Source organism: Pyrgilauda ruficollis, unplaced genomic scaffold (assembly GCF_017590135.1).
Source record: "Pyrgilauda ruficollis isolate IOZ18807 unplaced genomic scaffold, ASM1759013v1 scaffold82, whole genome shotgun sequence".
NCBI classification, from domain to species: Eukaryota; Metazoa; Chordata; class Aves; order Passeriformes; family Passeridae; genus Pyrgilauda; species Pyrgilauda ruficollis.
In genome coordinates this window covers 686554-704027 of record NW_024530155.1, presented here as the reverse complement: position 1 = coordinate 704027, position 17474 = coordinate 686554, and the positions used below count along the sequence as shown (strand labels likewise).

Genomic DNA, 17474 nt, shown 5'->3' with positions numbered 1-17474 from the left:
AGAAGGAAGAATGTTATTTTCATTCCCTGCAATCATGTGATAAATAGCTGTAGGGCAGATTCAGCAAGATCTCGAAGGTTATGATTTTACAATATAATGAATGTATGTCTAGCTCTCTGCCACCTGAAAAAGCAGCAAAACAAAGCAGGACTTGTCAGTATTTTGCTTATGGCAGAAATCAGACATTGTCCAGAACCCTTTATGAGACACACTGCTACTTCTTAACAAGTTTGATTATAACATTCACTCCAATATTTCAACAGCTCAGCTTTCCAGCATATGGCATAATTGGAAGCAGCAGCCAGTAGGTATCACATGTGAATGGAAAATGTCTCACACTGAGTAACTACTGACTGTATCAAATATGTGGTCTTATAGGTATGTTGATGGGGGAAAATAATGTTAATAAAAGTATATTGAAAATGAGAGGATAGGTGGAACACCTGTGCAGTACATGAGGCAAGCAAATTACCTTGAAAGTTCAGAAGTAGAAAATATCAAAAAAAGTCATTGAGATCAGCTCAAAAATAAAGAGATCAGACAACACAAAGGAACATTTCAAGAAATATAAACCCCAAACCTACAGACAATTTCAGGAGAAACTTTGAAAAGGTGGAAGACATACACTGAGAAGAGCATTCTTAGGAGCAGGCAGACTCAAGATACAGAACAAAAAAATTCCAAAAAGGCAACTTATGCCCAGGACTGCTTACCTCACTTGCAAAGGAACTGACATTTTTTCCTAGTCTACTTATTTATTGCCAACATGGAGTAGACCATGGATGGAATGTTTTATTCTGATCATGCTTCCTATAAAATACTGTGTCTTACTTTAGTAAAAATAGAATACAGGCACATCTATACCATTACCATCACAAAGTAATGGCCTGTGCTGAATTAATGTTTGATTTTGGTGACTCATATTACTCCACCTTAGGGGGTGACTGAGTTATGGCCATTGTATGCAGCTGCAATCATTGGCAGTCGAGCACAGTTTGCAGAACAGTAACACCGACACTGAAGATGTATGAAAATGCATTGGAATTACACCAGATGGTGATGCAAGCCTGGCAGGAACACTTAGGGGTATCTCTGCTAATAGCATCAGTATTATATGTGATAGTCCAAGGACTTTAATTCAACCACAGGACCAAATTGTATGGTTTTTCTAGACAGTAGGACAGACTCACTTGGCATCACTTGGGAAGTGTTAAAGGACCTAGAGTAAATACACACATGAATCACATCCTTAAAGGCACCTCACTGCAAGACAGTGCAGCATGATTTCACACTGAAGGTAAGGCAGTAGAAAATCCTGCTAATGATAAGGTATTGTAGATTCATCTGTACATAGCCAGTAGAGATCAACCCCGAATGAATTGTTCCAGGCTGACCTTGACCAGCTACAGTAAGGTACAAAATACCTTTTTCTTGTCTCCACAAGGATTTTACATTTAGGCAGATATCTCACAACAGCAATATTGATATAAAACACCTTTTTTTCAGTGAAGATAGAATCTTTAAAAAATGAGAAAAAGGCACATCACGTTCAAAAAGTAATGAGTGTACAGCACAGTCCAAATGTAAATGAGGCTAGGTCTACCTCCGTCAATTGCATTGTGCAAAAAGAGACAAAACTGAAATTTCTCCCTTTCTGTTTCAAAAGATTTCTAAGAGCAGCAAAATTTACAGAAGAAAATGTCAAACAAATTGGCTTCACAGATAGATAGAGCCATATGATTGCTTTGTGTTTACAAGACTGAATCTTCTGTTGCAAGAGTTAATGCACTTTTTGAAAGTTACTATGGCATGGCTTATAAGCTTCAGCGAGATGTGGTGGCAGTTCAGATTTCATGACAGAATGCTAACTTATCTCTGATACTGAAAAAACTAATGAGGTGCTGTATAGTTGCAGAGCAGTGTTACATGCAGAGATATGCAGTCTTTTTTTTGTTTTTCGTTATCTGTGTAACTGTATAGACATAAAAGTAATGAAAATCCAAAACAGGCAGCAAAAGCTTAAGGCTTTAAAGCTGGAATAAAATTATGTTAGTTTTTTCTAGCAGAAATATGATAAATTTAAGCAATCTCAGGAAAAGCCCCTGATACTCCCACTAGCGTTTTCTGCTGGGTCTAAGGTCTCATGGGTAGTGCTTAGGTGAAGATCACAATTAAACCAACACAGGCAATTTATTCTCATGCTGGTTTTATTCAAGTCAAAGCAATGGCATAATGTTAAGCAGTCTTAAGGATTCTCTTTGTTATGCTTGTTGCCTATGGCTTTTAATTGAAGGTGCTATCACAGCATCCCTATCAAATGCCAAATGTCATGAGCAGTAGCAAGAAGGAGCACACAGCACAGAGGGCTATCCTGACCCCCAACCATCTTTACTGAAGACAGCAGGATGTAAGATATAACACTTTTCAGTAGCTAGAGGCTTACTGAAATGAATTTCCACAATACTGAATACAACTAAGGCTGCTATTTAGCACCAGGACATGAAAATGTTAAATAATACCAAGTGTGAGACAGTGAATGCAGAGCGTTTTTTAATGTGGTCACCACTGATCCAAAGAATGAAAGTTCTAAAATTGGGAATTACTTCTGTGACATACTTTTGACACAAAAATATCATAGTTGACAACGAGAAGTACTTTGTCTGGAAGTGATCTGCACCATCTATAAAGTTTCAGCAGGCACTGAATGGAACTACTCTGCTGAAAAGTGCTCAGCACACTGCTTTGAAGAAGTAGACTCAAGGATCACTGACAATCTGTATATCACAGCAGCACTGCCAGCTTTCTTATTAAAGAATAAGTTTTCTTACAAGTTCAGTCATCTTTAAACCATTTTGAATTGTAAAGATATATGAATGTTTTCATCTCTCCTCCCAATCTCCCTTTCAAATTGCTGAACTCAAGAAGCACTATCCAGTTACTGGGTTGCAATCTCCGCTTTTCTGCTTTGTGATTAACATTTTTTTGTTATTGTTTTCTTTCAGAATCAATTTTCTATCATAAGTCTGTGACATACCACACCTATTACAAATTATGAATGCATTATGCCATATATAAAAGTATGAATGGTCTTATAAAAAGAAAAGGAAAACAAGTGAGTAAATAAAAACATATATGAAATAATTACTTCATCTACTTTTTTTAACTACAACACATATAGAATAGCTTCCAGTATTATGCTGATATGCTTTCAAATGTTTCAAATCCTTGAATCTTAAAGACCATCATTCATTAAAAGTCTTTGTGTGGACACAAGCAATGTGTGGTTGTGAGTTGGGTGTACTAGAACAGATTGTACATAAAATATGCCACTTCTGCACTGTGATACTATGTATTTGAGGGGGAAACTCAGATTTCTAATATGTGCATAAATATGTTTTACAAAAATAAGCATTCTCAGAGAATAAAAGAATAAAAAGAGAAACATGAAAGGACAGAGACAGTAGCTCATAAAAGAAAGAGATGTATTTAAGCATCAGCCAAAATTACACTATTTTTCATATCATTTATAGTGGAAGCTTGAAGACTAAAATACTTCACAAGCCATTAGTTTCTTGGTACTCTGCGACAGATTAGAACGTTTCTTAATCAACTGCTAAAGCACAGAAGAGGGCCAAAGCTTAGATTCAGCAAAGCTGAGAGATACTGAAATCCAGGGATGTTCAGTGGGGATGCTATCAAAACACACATCACAAAGCCATAGAAGTGCATCAGTTTCTCAAACCTCTCAAAAAGCACCCATGCTTTTCTCCATTTCTTAGTCCGGAATTTGAAAAATCACATTAAGAAACAAAAGTTCTGATTTGTACTCAGGGAAGCAGATCAAAACCCCAACAATGTTACAAGATTCAAATTACTTGCTGAAGGTTCTGGAGCCCGCTTTGCCCAGAGGCAGCTTGAAAGCCTACACAGCCCACCCAGAAGTGGTTCTGCCCTACCGGTTAAATACTTTGGGCTGCATGAGGTTTGTTGCAATGCATTAAAATTACAGCAAGAATGAAAAATAACAAAATCAAATATATTTAAGTCTCATTCATATTTTCATCTCATTCACACAGGATGGACATTGATAAAATTCATACAGATAGTCACCTACAGCTCCATTGTCCACCTGGACTGTACCAGTGCTTTCAACAGAATGGGCATTAGAAGCCACGACTAACAGGACTGGAGTGACCTCCCTTCATTATATCCATTTTTCTCATCTGTTACCCCACTACAGAAAAATATTGCCATTTTTAAATTTGGGAAAGAAAAAAGATGTTGTAAAATAAAAATAAAATGCCAGTCACAGCAGCAGATCACCTATCTTGTCTCATTTTGTACTTCTGTTGATTGACAAGCTGGTGCTCTTGTAGCATACAAAGGCAAAAAATCAGGCGCTCAATGCAAACTGAAATGTTTGACAGATGTAACAGCTTTCTGCAATGAAACCGATGAAATCTCAAATAGCAAAGTCCATCTCCTGTACAGTAGAGAGATTAAATCTCAAAAGGCAACATTTACTGTCCTTAGCAGATGCAGATTTAATGTGGGGGGAGGGATGTTGTTTGTTTGGTTGGTTTTGTTTGGTTGGGGATTTGGTTGGTTTTGTCTGTTTCTTATTTATCTGGCGGTAGTTAAAAATACAGGCTTTGCAAGTGGTACACAGCCCACCTCCTGCTGCTCTGGATGCTGCAGACTTCAACACCATCCATGTTTCAGAGCACTGTTGTCACAAACTGAAGGCAATTTCAAATTCTCTTAGTGGTAACCTAGCATGTCACTGACATTTTTTGACCTGTATTTTTGCAATGGTGAAAGTGAGACAATCTGACAACTGACTGAAAATTCATACTGCTATAGACACATACCTTTTACCAGAGAGGTAAAAGAAACATTTTTACACTACAATGTGAATGGCTTGTACTGCAAAGTTCACAGAACAAGATACCAAGGAAGGTGCAGAGCTGAGGAAAACCAGAAATACTTATATCAGCACCAAAACAAAATAATTGGTGTTGCATTGCACTGTCTTACTAAAACAGATAGCTGATGGCCAGATAAGGATTTAATAAAAAGTCAGTAAAACTCTTTCTGCTAATTTGCAAACCTTTGAATCTGAGTCATAATCTAAAGAAGACTTCTCAAGGGCAACTCTGCACATACATTTTTGTTCCCATATGCACTATTCTAATAATACCTTCACTTAAAGAAATACATAACCTTAAAACCCTTCTCTTGACCTCAGTGAGAAAAATTGACTAGATAATGCTCTTCACCAGGAAAGAGAAGAATATGGATCACACCAAATTATACTCTTCACTGGACGTGGGATGCAACTCACGAAGCTGTGCTGCTCGTCTTTGTCACGCAGCTTAAAGCACCACATTTTCTTCAGGGTGGGGTAAATCACAAATCCACTGAAGCAGATTAGATTTGTTACAGAATTAGAATTCAAACAAGATGAATCCCACCATAGTCTCAACAGAAGCAAAATGCACTGTGTGCAGAGGCACTACCAGCTAAGTGTACTGGTAAAAACTGTACCAATGATACTTTCTGTGAGCATCACTTACAGAATTAAGGTTAGATCCGCCATCAGAACCTGGGCACCTGAAGCAATCATGATATATTCATCACATGCTCTAAGAAGAGGGACTGGCATAACAACAATATTCCCAAAACCTAGCTCACTGAATGGAAAGCTACTAAAAACAGGAGTTAAATATCATTCCCTTTCAGGGTGTGCATCCTGTCAACACAGGAAAGAGGTGTTCTCTTAAAATTCATTAGTCTTCACCTTTCTCTGAAGCTCCTGTATCCTTTCCTGTAAAATCAAGCTTTTGTGAAAACTTTCTTCCAAAAATTTTTTTGTACGAGAAGTTAGACCTCAGTGGGCAAAACATTTCACCATGAAGTTCAGCAGAGCAGCTACACAGGTCATATGTAGAAACATATGCATCCTACAGAACATTTACGTCAGAAAGACAATTGTTTCCGTAACGTTATGTGTTATGAAGGAGACAGATATTTACATCTAGCAGGCTTAGCATTTAAGACTACTACTTCTGGCAACCAATCAACAAGGGGCTGGAAGAATAGCAAAATACCATTCATAATGAAGCATGGTCTTCCTCTTGACCTTTTCTGTGTTTTAAAGACTCTATGACCTTACAAGGCATAGGCTAAAAAATAGTTCATTTGATGAAAAAAATTGTACAGGAAGATATTTAATACTTTTTACTGATAAAGAAAACCAGTAAGAGATTTTTCTTACTAGTAACACATGAAAGCCTAGGAGGTGATAAGAACATCCTTCAGAACTACAAATGAAGCATCTGGCAATTTCACTGGAAGGAATGAGGGCAAATGAACGAATATCAGTTTCAGGCTACAAAGTATTTTATAAATCAATATCAGTAGTGATTCTCTTTCAGCTATCAGCCAGTGAGAATATCCGATTTCATTTTCTGGACTGGGAAGAGGTGGTTATTTTAAAACCGCCTTTCTGTAAACCTGGGGCAGGAAGCAAAGGAAAAAAGAAAAATCCTGCTGATCTTTCCCATTTTATCAGATTCAGCTCAAAATAAAAGGATTTTAAATTCACTTCACTTCTGATTAATTTTACATATTTTTTAGATTTTTGAAATATTATCTCAATATCATTCTATTGTTTTTATAAAGAAGCTAACATTAGAAAGAGCTGCAGATGGAATAAACCAGCAGATTTATCCCAGCTTGGATTCAACTTCAAATGATGAACGGTTACTCTAGAAAAAGGCTCTTTATAGTCCTCTTGTAACAGGAGGCGTGCATTTTTTGAACCAATGTTCAAGTAATAATATTAGTATTTATGCACAAAAAGTTCAGAGTGACATTTTACAAAAGAAATGGCAAAACTACAGCATCAGGTCATAGGAAAAGACACATTCTACACACCAAAAACTCCTGACAAATGAAGAATTAAAAAATTATCTCTCTGTGCCACAGAAGATGCAGGACAACCCATGTCAAGACTTTAAAACAAATCTCGCCCCCATCACCCTCCACCTCACTTGCTGCAAAAGAAAAAAGAAGAAAAAAATTGGTAACTTTCGAGATTGGTACAATTTAAACACCTCAGTACGACCACAAATCTGATTTTTAACTACCTTTCTCTGTATTATCACACATAATTCAGAGTATATGTAAAACTGAAAAATTAAATTGGGAATGAAGGCCAAATCATTCCAAGATTTGAACGTCCAAATATTTTTAGAAACGTTAACATGAATTTTGTACCAAAATTGTAGCAGCCTTTATGTTTTCCTGAAATCCAGTGGTCCCAGGAATAATATATACACATTTTTGTATGGCTACAACAATACTTCTATTCAAAACAATTTATTTTTTTTATTTCAAATTTTCATAATTTCACAACTAGTGAAAAAGTAGCAATATCAATTTAAGGTGTCTTGTGCCAGAAATAGCTATTTCTGCTTCAAGAGAGAGTTTATAGCTCACTAGAAAATAATCTATTGCAAGAAAATTATTGCAACTCCTTTATGAGGAATTTTTTTGCATGGTGTTTTAATTGTAAGGGAACATTTAACATGCATTTTGTGTCTAGACTAGCACTTAAAATCTCAGTTAGGTAAGATACTAAAGCCCCTTACATAGCAAATGTCTTTCTAAAAGATAGAAATGAACAAAAGATGTTCTTCTCCCCCCACACTTCAGTAAAATATGATAGCACCTATTCATCTCTTATCCAAAGTCTGGTAAATCTTTCCACTCAAAGGAATGTTATCTCATGTAAACCAGAAATGAACTGATTAAGTGCCCACATCAGTGTATGGGGATAAATAATTTTACATACATTGTGCCACAGGCTGGAAAGCTAAAGAAATAAAAGAAGGAAAAAATGATACATGATTCTATGTATGTTCTTTTTCTTCAGCAAAGACCTGGACATTAGAGAATGTGTGTTCCCTAACATGGCTGTACTTGAATAGCAACTGAGGAAACTTATGAGTCTAGATTTTACGGACCATAATGATGTTCTGTGAAAGAAGTGATTCCAGAGTATCAGGTAGCACCTGTAATTCCTGTTAGGTCTTTCAGAACACTTTATGTCCATTTTGTCAGTTAAATCCTGTATGTTCAATGCAATTAAATGGTAGAGCAAGAAGATACAGCATCTCCTAAACTAAATGAAACTTGAATCCAGCTACTCTTGAACAGAAATTGCCTAGATGAGTATCTATCCATAGGCATTATGTATCTGGCCCTTGGACAGTATTTATATAAGATAAACAATATTGCAAAAGTAAGAATCCTAGAATTGATGGAGTAAAATTACTCAGGACTTAAAACCTGCACTTCAGACAGGTAGACTGTTCCCGTAAAGAGTTGCTGAATGTAAATAGGTCACAGTTTTCATATCTTTAAAATCTGTTGTTTATACCCAAGAAAGCACATCAGGGGCAAGAAAATTAATTCCCCAATTGCTGTCAACTGCGTTAGGGAACAGCAATAAACAGCTTACTGTAAGCCTCTAGCTACAATAAAACTGCTGTCAATAAAGTGTGGCTGATATGGTTTTGCTGTGCTAGAAGAAAAGATTCTTTGGAAGTGAAAATCTGAAATGGAAACTAAAAAGATTCTCCCTTGTTCCTATATACAAAAGAACATTATCACAAAATTGCAATAGCATAAAACTCTCAAGATCCAGTTCTCACTCACGTGTGTGGCACAAATTTCTTAGCATATGTGAAACTTTGGCTTTGGATATTCGGGACAGATGAGACTCTAGTGATTCTGATAAAAATCTCATGCACAGGAAACATTTAAAGAGAAATGAGTATTACTAAGCTTTTACTGTCTGATCTGTATACACAAAATGTTCCCTACTCTAGTTGAGCATGTCTACCATCACTATTGAAAATGGTATTATAGCTTAGGGTTATGTTCAGATATCCATTATAGCTCCTAGTTTTCACATGCTCATAACTTTCTGAAAAATTCTTCTTTTCACCTGAAAATTTCCATGCTTGGTCTCAGCTCAAAGACGAATTTCTTTAGACAGTTCAGCAAAATCTGTTAACCTATTTTTCAGTTATACAACAATAGAAAAAATACACTCTACATTGTCACCATTTCTAATATTTTAGTATAGATATACAAATATACAGAACTAGAAAACAATTGAATTTTACATGCAGACACTTTTCCAGATGACTAGTCCTCACCCAAGACTAATATCCATGCTAACACATAAACCAAACTAAGCATACAAAATAATGTATGTATTTTTTATTTATACTAAGTGATGAAACAAGGCCACTAAAAATAATACTGCACGCAGAATTGTGGAATGCTATGGTTACAGAATTTTAATATTTGCAGGTGACGTAAGCTCTGCACTGCTGTTCCAATGCAGATTTCCATCAACTTATGCACCTTGAAATTGCCACTCTCAGCATATCAAATTAAGAGTCATTAATGTTTTCAGCTTTTCTTTTCTCTTACATAAACTCCAAACTTACAAATTTAAACACTCCAGAGTAAGATAACATTAATTGGATTTGCCACATAAAGCTTAAGTGATGTGCATTGATCAGCAGGAGCCTGGCTACTTGTTCCTTGATCAGGCAAGAAGTCCATTGGCTAAAAAAGGAATAAAGCAACCTCTACAGAGCTTATGTTATTGAGTATAAGATTAAAAATATACATTAGTATGGAATGTAGTTAATGTGTTATTCGAGCCCCAAATCCTTAATTTCTGCCACTAGAGCACAGAAATACAAGGACAGTGTTAACATATATTCAACTTTCCTGAATCTTCTAGAACTGTGCACGTCCAAAATTTCTGTATTATCATTTTGATTCAGAAAAGTGCTTATAGTGTGCTTATGACTTTTTCTTGAAGACAACATCTCAAGTCACTTGGACTTTAAGGATCTGCTTCAGTTTTACCACGTTAAATGAAAGTTAAGCACATGCCTAAATGTATTTTGATTAGGAATGAAGACTGAAGGTTTTGCCTATAACCTATACTGATACATATTTTTAAACCTGTGTTATTTGTCACTGCTGTGCTTTAAATCTGATTAAATGAAGTTGTTATAATTTAAAATTGGGATAACCACAGTAAATTTGCCTTAATTTCTTTTATTATTTAATCTATTGTTAATCTAATGACATTGAGTAGGAGTTTTTGTCTGTTTATTTGCTTTTCAAAAGAGGTCTTTCACATAGAAGAATACAACATGTTGTCTTCTGCTGTATTTCTATGTAGCTGTTTGGTGTAATGACTTACTAATTTGTAGTGCATTTTAAAGTTCAATCAAATACTGAAAAGAACACTGATTGAGAAGCCTGCATAGATTTCAGTATTCTTTATGAGTCATAACACTGATTTTGGAAGCTTAGCTATATAAGCTGGTGGTGTGCAACATCCTTTCCATACTCCTAATTATGTGAATTAGCATTTAGAACAATCCCAAGTTCAAGTATTAAAAATGCTCTTTTCAGAGCATCCACCAGGTTTACTGCAAGATAGGCACTTGAAGGAGGCTTTGGTTTTCATACTGGGTACTTGTGAAACATCAGTCTGTACAATTCAAACTCACATACAAAAACTTATCCACAGAATTTCCACTAAATTTATTGATGATTGCACAGAAATTGCCTACCAAAAAAAAAAAAAAAAAAAAAAAAAAAAAAAAAAACCAAAAAAAAAACCCCCCAAACCCCCCCCCCAAACCCCCCAAAAAAAAAAAAATTTTTAAAAAAAAAAAAACAAAAACAACAAACCAAAAATGAAAACCCCACAAACCGCCCCCCAAAACCCCCAAAAAACTAAGAATTTTTTTATTGAACAATATATTTTTAACTCTAAAAGCTTTTTTTGTTTAAGACCCAGTTCTAACATATTTCTAGGGCCACATGCCCACCAAAAGCATCAGGATTTTGCTTGAATGAAGTCCAAGTGCTGACTTAGGTCTCAGCTCTTTGCTAATATAAATGTATCTGGCAAGACACACTCTGTGTGCGTTTACCTTGAACTAAAAGAAATTGTAAGTGAAGGTGGAGGATGCTAGTATTTCTTAGACATATATTTGTCCTATATTTCATCTTTCCCTATCTTAACATCATTCACAACAATTCCCATGTTCTTTACAAACGACCAAGTTACTGAATATACCTAAGTAACCCAACTCAACATTAGATGCAGAGAAATTAGTTATGTTAAACCTGAAGAAAACAGTATAATGGCACAGGACTAAGCATCTCTTCCTAAAGGAATTTGTAAATTTTTTTTCAGATGCTGTGGCATTAGCACACACTACTGTTCAGTACGATCTTTGAATCTGAATACTTTGCTTAAAGGCCATGTTCTATCACAAATTTTTTAAAAAGACCTATGGTGGTGTATTTCACTCCTCTGCAAATGTATATTAGCTGAGATGCATTGTAATTTTAGGAATTACAGACAGAAGAATAGGAAGATTGTTGATGATCACTACCATTGATGGTTATAGTACTTCAGCCAAAATTGACAAGGAAGTCTAAAAAGATACCATCCTGTAAAGCTCATCACTGGGAGAAAAAAAAAAAAAAAAAAAAAAAAAAAGACACTATATTGTTCCCCACGGAATAAAAATATACAAACTCAGATTAGGTAACTGTCAACCTAAGAAAGAGTTGCATTTTCCTTTACATATAATAATGCAGCTTTTTCAGGAAGCAATCCAAATCATGAGAATCTACTGACTTCAAAAAGGATACACTATGACCTCAGTGATATTTGAATCAGGTCCATATACAGTTATAATTACAGATAATACTAAATGGAGACCAGGGTATTTAATGTAATGAACACAGGTAACTCTGAAAATACTGCCAGTTGTTTTTGTATGGGTGTGAGAGTCTTTTTCCCCTCATGTTCAATTTCATCATGCAGAGATTACACGTAAAAAATTCTGGGTGTCCCAACTGCCTCTAGATACTATGGGGAGTTAAGTCTGAGTTTTCTGATTTCTGATAGAGTTTGGAAAGATAATTTATGCCAAAATTAAAATAATCTCAGAACAGAAAATGAATGTGTGGTTTGGAGGGATAACATTCTGCAACTAAAACTGAGGAGAAAACTTCAGACAATTAAGCACAGACTTTGCAGAGCTCTTCCATACATTTTTTGAGGGGGTTTTAATAGCTTTTTTTAAAACTCACGCTGACAATGTGTTTACAGTGCTATGAGATGGCTTAGGGAGTAGACCCTTGTTTAAAGTCCCTTAGAGAGATCAGGGGTTTGTGAGATTCTTCTGTGGTGTTTTCAGAGTCTCATAAGAAGGAGTTGTGTCAGGGCAGTCACTTTAGCAGAACTGCCTCCAAAGTGCTCGTTTTATTCTTAGCACCTTGTCACTGTGACACCTTACAGACACGCAAAGCCAAGACACGCTTCTGGGAACGGCACATCCATCTCAGATAAGGCCAACGCAACAACAATAGGATGACTTTGTCCTAAACTTGGCTACTGCCAAAATCATTTTGCAAAGACAAGCCTAAATGTGTCTCGCTTCCCGAGGATCCACATCCCTGACAAATTCAGACAAACCACCGTCACTCGGGGGGTACTGCAAGGAGCACGGGCGCGACTCCCAGCAGCGGCGGGGCCGCGGCGGCGGGCGCGGAGGGAGCGGGCCGGGCCGGGCCGCGCTCGGGCCCCTCAGCCTCCGCAGGGCTGGCGCGGGGCCAGCGCGCGCCGCGCGGTGCCTTGGCGCCACCTACGGGCCACGCGCGCGCGCGCTCCCGCGGCGCCCGCAAGAAGGGCGCCCGGAAAATAAATTAAGACAGCACCGCATTTAAATCTTTATTAGCAAGGAGTTATTAGACCTAAGGAGAGGGGAAAAAAAAAAAAAAAAAAAAAAGACACCTAATGCTGGATTTGGTTGAAATATGAGTCTCTCAGCTTCCTAATCCCTCTTCATATGGCACGTTTTACAGTTTAAAATGAGATATGTCAGATCACTTATGCATTACTAAGATGAGAAAATATTTACAATGGGCTGACTTTTTTTTCTTTTTCCTGCATAATTCAGATGTATTCAAAGAACGCATTCCTTTCAAAAGTATGCTTTGGCTGTTTTTCAAAATATGCAGCAAACCGTCTATGTGATACCAACTTTTATCTATTACAAAATCATGTTGAACTCAAACAAGAGGAAGACTTACGTATGGCTTAGTTATATCCTACCAATAAACCATGTGCTTCACTGATGAAGTAGCTTGGAAATTTGGCTTTGTTAGGGAAAAAAAAAAAAATTAACCCTTTTAGTAACACTAATTTAGGAAGGTTCCAAATCAGCTCGAACGGCAAAAGAAATTCAAGCCAACTCACTTTGAAATTTGAAACAATGTACATATCCCTTCAACCTTGAAACAGTCAAACTTCTGACTGAAATTTAGCACATATGGAAACAGTTCTTCAATAAGTTTTACAATTGGACAGTTAAATACTGGGGAGAAAAAAAAAAGTCTTTTTTTCAGTTTTGCTTATGCACATGCATGTGCACATGTGCAGAAACATAAATGTCCTCTAACAATCAAAATTCTTCAAAACCCAAAGTATTAGAGGAATTTTGCAAACACATGGTTAAGCCCCAGGTAAATGATAAAGAGGTCAAGGTTTTTGTTTGTTTGTTCTTGTTTTTGGTGTTTGGTTTAGGGTTTTTTTTTGTTCCCCCCATAATGTTAACTAAATTAAATTAGCATTAAACAAAAAAAAAAAAAACCAAAAAAAACCCAAAAAAACTCACAACACAGTGGCACTTTTAATACTGGTTGATCGGGCACTTGTATGCAGTACTTATAGACCAGTAAAAGTGCTCGTTTACCTGTCTGGTGTGTAAGGGGCCCTTTGTCTTGAAGCCTCCTTGGGAACTGCACTCTGAGGCACTGAAGTGATCTGAACTAGTGGAAGAGCGTTTGGAAAGGGTGTCACAACCACCAACAAAGGTGTTGTCCAACGGGAGTTCCTGAATCACATGGTGCTTTTTCACTGAAACTGGAGTGTCAGGTTTGAGATGAAAAGCAGACTGCGGAGAGGCAGATTTGTAATGCTTGGCAAGATCAGGACTGTTAGGCTTAAAGGTTGATGGTGGTGCTGTGCCCCAATCAAATCTTCCTATACTTTGCTCCTCCAGCTCTGCTGGAAGGCTTATTGTCCCGTTGATAGGTTCATGAACTGCATCATCAGGTTTGGACTCCTCAATGGTCACAAAGTTCAAAAGGGAGCTCTTTGGAGATTTCCTTTTCTTCCTTTTCTTTTTCTTGTTTTGCTTGTTTTCCTGATTGGGAGACATCCACTCAGCACCTTGCTTGCTCCTCTGGGCAGCTTTGAATCTGGATGCATGTCGACAGCGAACAAGAACCGTGACAAATATCACCACTATGACAACCATGGCACCTGCCACAATAGCAATCATGATTGTGAGATAGTCCTCATTTTGGTAGGGTTGGCTACTGTCCCCTATGTTCCGATCCAAAGGTGTTTCCATAGTCCTGCGTATCAAGTCATAAATATAAGAGGCATTTCCAGCAGTATCATTTACATATAAAAATACAAGCACAAGAGTATGCAGGGATTTGGGATAACCCAAATCACTTATGTTGACAACTAAGCGATGCAGGCCTATGTCATTAGGAGTTGGTTTTTCTTCCAGAGTGATATTACCTGTCACGGGATCAATCCGAAACAAACCCTTGTTATTGCCGCTTACAATCGTGTACTTCAGCTCAGCGTTCATGCCAGTGTCAATATCCACAGCAAAGACTTCAGCTACCACCGATCCTGGAATGGCTGAGAGTGGCACTAGCTTAAAAGAAGTATTAGAAGGTGGGTAGATGACAACAGGACTGTTATCATTAACATCCATCACGTTTATTGTTACTTTTGCTGTAGAAGAGCGAGGAGGTTGCCCTCCATCCACTGCCTTAACATCAAAGGTGTAAGAGCTCTGCTGTTCTCGATCAAAAGAAACGTTGGACTTTATAACTCCAGAGTACGGATCAAGCACAAAGTTTTCATTGTCATTCAGGATGGAAAGGGTCACTGCTTTATTTTCCCCAGCATCTGCATCAGTCACTGTGATCACTCCCACCGTGCTATACTTTGGTAAGTTCTCTGATACGAAAAACTGGAAATGATTATGGGTAAATTTGGGACTGTTGTCATTTTCGTCCAACACAGTAACAATTACAGCCGCTTGACTCTGCAAAGGAGGGGTGCCGTTATCTCGGGCTGTAACAGTGAAAATGAAACGTTCCTGCTCTTCTCTGTCAAAAACTCTGGAGGCTGTCAAAACTCCTGTCTTTCGATCCAGATCGAAAAAGGAGGCATTAGGACCAAGCTGATAAACAATGTCTGCATTTTTCCCACTGTCTTCATCTGTGGCACTAATAGTTGTTAAGTATAGACCACGCCGGTTGTTTTCAGAAACTGACAGCTCAATTACAGGCTGGCTGAAAATCGGAGGGTTGTCATTTTCATCCTCCAGCTTAACTCTTACCAGGGCAGTCTGGTTCAAACTGGGCTTGCCAGAATCAGAAGCCACAATCTTAAAGCTGAATTCTTTGGTGCCCTCATAGTCCAACAAGGAAGAGGTCTCTAACAAATACTGGTTGTCGTAAACTGCTTTCAAGTGGAAGGGGACCTCTCTCTCAATGAAACAGATCACTTTGCCATTCACATCAGTGTCCTTATCTGAAACCGTAATTAGGGCAATCTTTGTATTGATGGGATCTTTCTCAGATAAGTACACTGTGCCATTGATGGGACTTATTATGTACCTGAGGTCTATGTTAGGAGGGTTATCATTTACATCAGTGACATTGATGGTGACAGTCGCCCGGGCTGGTGTAGAGCTACCATCACTAGCCAGCACTGTCACTTTGTGAATAGCAGTCTCTTCTCGATCTAAGGACCTCTGAACTGTAATCAGCCCTGTGGTGTTGTTTAAAGCAAAAAATCTTTTGGTTGCAGGGGCGACTTGGGCACCAAAAATATATCTGATTTCTGCATTGCTTCCTATATCAGCATCTGTAGCATGAAGCTGAATTACAGAGGTGCCTACAGGGGCATTCTCTGGTATATGGACCTCTACTTGACTCTCTTTAAAGACTGGCCTGTTATCATTGACATCACTTACTGTGACTTGCAGGATAGCTGTGCTGGATTTCTGGGGGGTACCTCCATCCTCCACTTTGATTTTCATCACGTAGGTGTCCTTTTGCTCTCTGTCCAAGTTCTGCTGCACAATCAGCTGAGGCCATTTCTCCCCTTCTGGAGTTTCTACAATATCCAGTCCAAAGACACTCTGCCCATTTAACAACTCATAGTGCTGCACACCATTGAAACCTGTGTCAGGATCTGTTGCTGATGGGATTGGAAAGCGACTGTTGATCAGAGTGTTTTCTGGGATGGAGATATTGATGACAGGGGACGGAAACATAGGTGCATTGTCATTAGTATCCTTTACAATGATTTTTATTTTGATCAGCCTAAAAAAGTCATTGGGGAGAATCACCACTTCAAGTTCAAAGAAACACTCATTCTCTTCTGCATAGGAAGCTCCAGCACATAGTTTTTCTCTGTCTATTCTGTTAGATGTTGTAAAGATTTCCCCCGTATTACTGGACACTTTGACCAGAGGTGCATCCCCTGCTTTAGACACCAGTCTGTAGACAAGGCTGGCACTGGTCCCTGTGGCAGCATTGATATGTGAAATGTTCAGGTCCTTTGGTATGTTCCCTATGGGCACGTTTTCAGGCAGCTCCTCTCTAATAGTGTAAATAAGTTCTTGAGCTATAGCAGAATCCAGCCTTAAACAGGCAATCAAAGCGGCCAACAGGTAAAAATCCCTCAGGTCCATGATAATGTTTTTATTCTCTTTCCACGGATTTTAGGACTTAAACGTTTCCAGAGAGGAATGATGCGCGATTTGCAAGAGGAGGCATGCATGGACTGCAGGATGCATTACATCTCATTTCTTATTTGGAGACATCACTGTCAACACAACCACACAGAACAGCATTATTGTTTTTTTTAGGCATGATAAATCCACAATCTCCAACTACTACTTGTTTTTGCAATGAACGCTTCCAGCAGTACATTTTCTTACTGCTCCCTTTTACAAACAAGCCCTCCGGACAAATGCACCAATATCCCATCGGCTGCATTTGCTCAGAGCACGAATGAAAATAACTACTTGCAGGATTAAGGGTACCTAGTGTTTTGACACATACTTTCTGAATAATTTCTTGGTACACCGTGTAATCCCTAAAGTGCATTCTCCCTCTACCCTCCTCCACCCAGTCATTCGGTACAAGTAAAAAACCTTCCCGGACTACTTCTAGATTCTAACTGCTATGCCAGCTGCCAAATGTAATTTGCTGTTTGCTTCCATATGTATTTTTTAGCTCTTGCTAAC

General features: G+C 37.9%; 1 protein-coding gene across 8 annotated transcripts in view; it reads right to left on the bottom strand.

Annotated features, from left to right (window-relative positions):
• The window catches only part of PCDH9 (protocadherin 9), a 669079-nt gene extending 652163 nt beyond the window's left edge, over positions 1-16916 (bottom strand). For 6 of the 8 annotated variants that reach the window (XM_041487648.1, XM_041487651.1, XM_041487650.1 and 3 more), the window contains exon 1: positions 13881-16916. In XM_041487648.1, coding sequence (XP_041343582.1) covers positions 13881-16916 — 3036 coding nt within the window. Of the gene's footprint in view, positions 1-13852 lie in introns of all 8 variants that reach the window. The other 2 variants (XM_041487649.1, XM_041487654.1) reach the window with 1 other exon arrangement.
• Between the last annotated feature and the right edge of the window lie 558 nt (positions 16917-17474).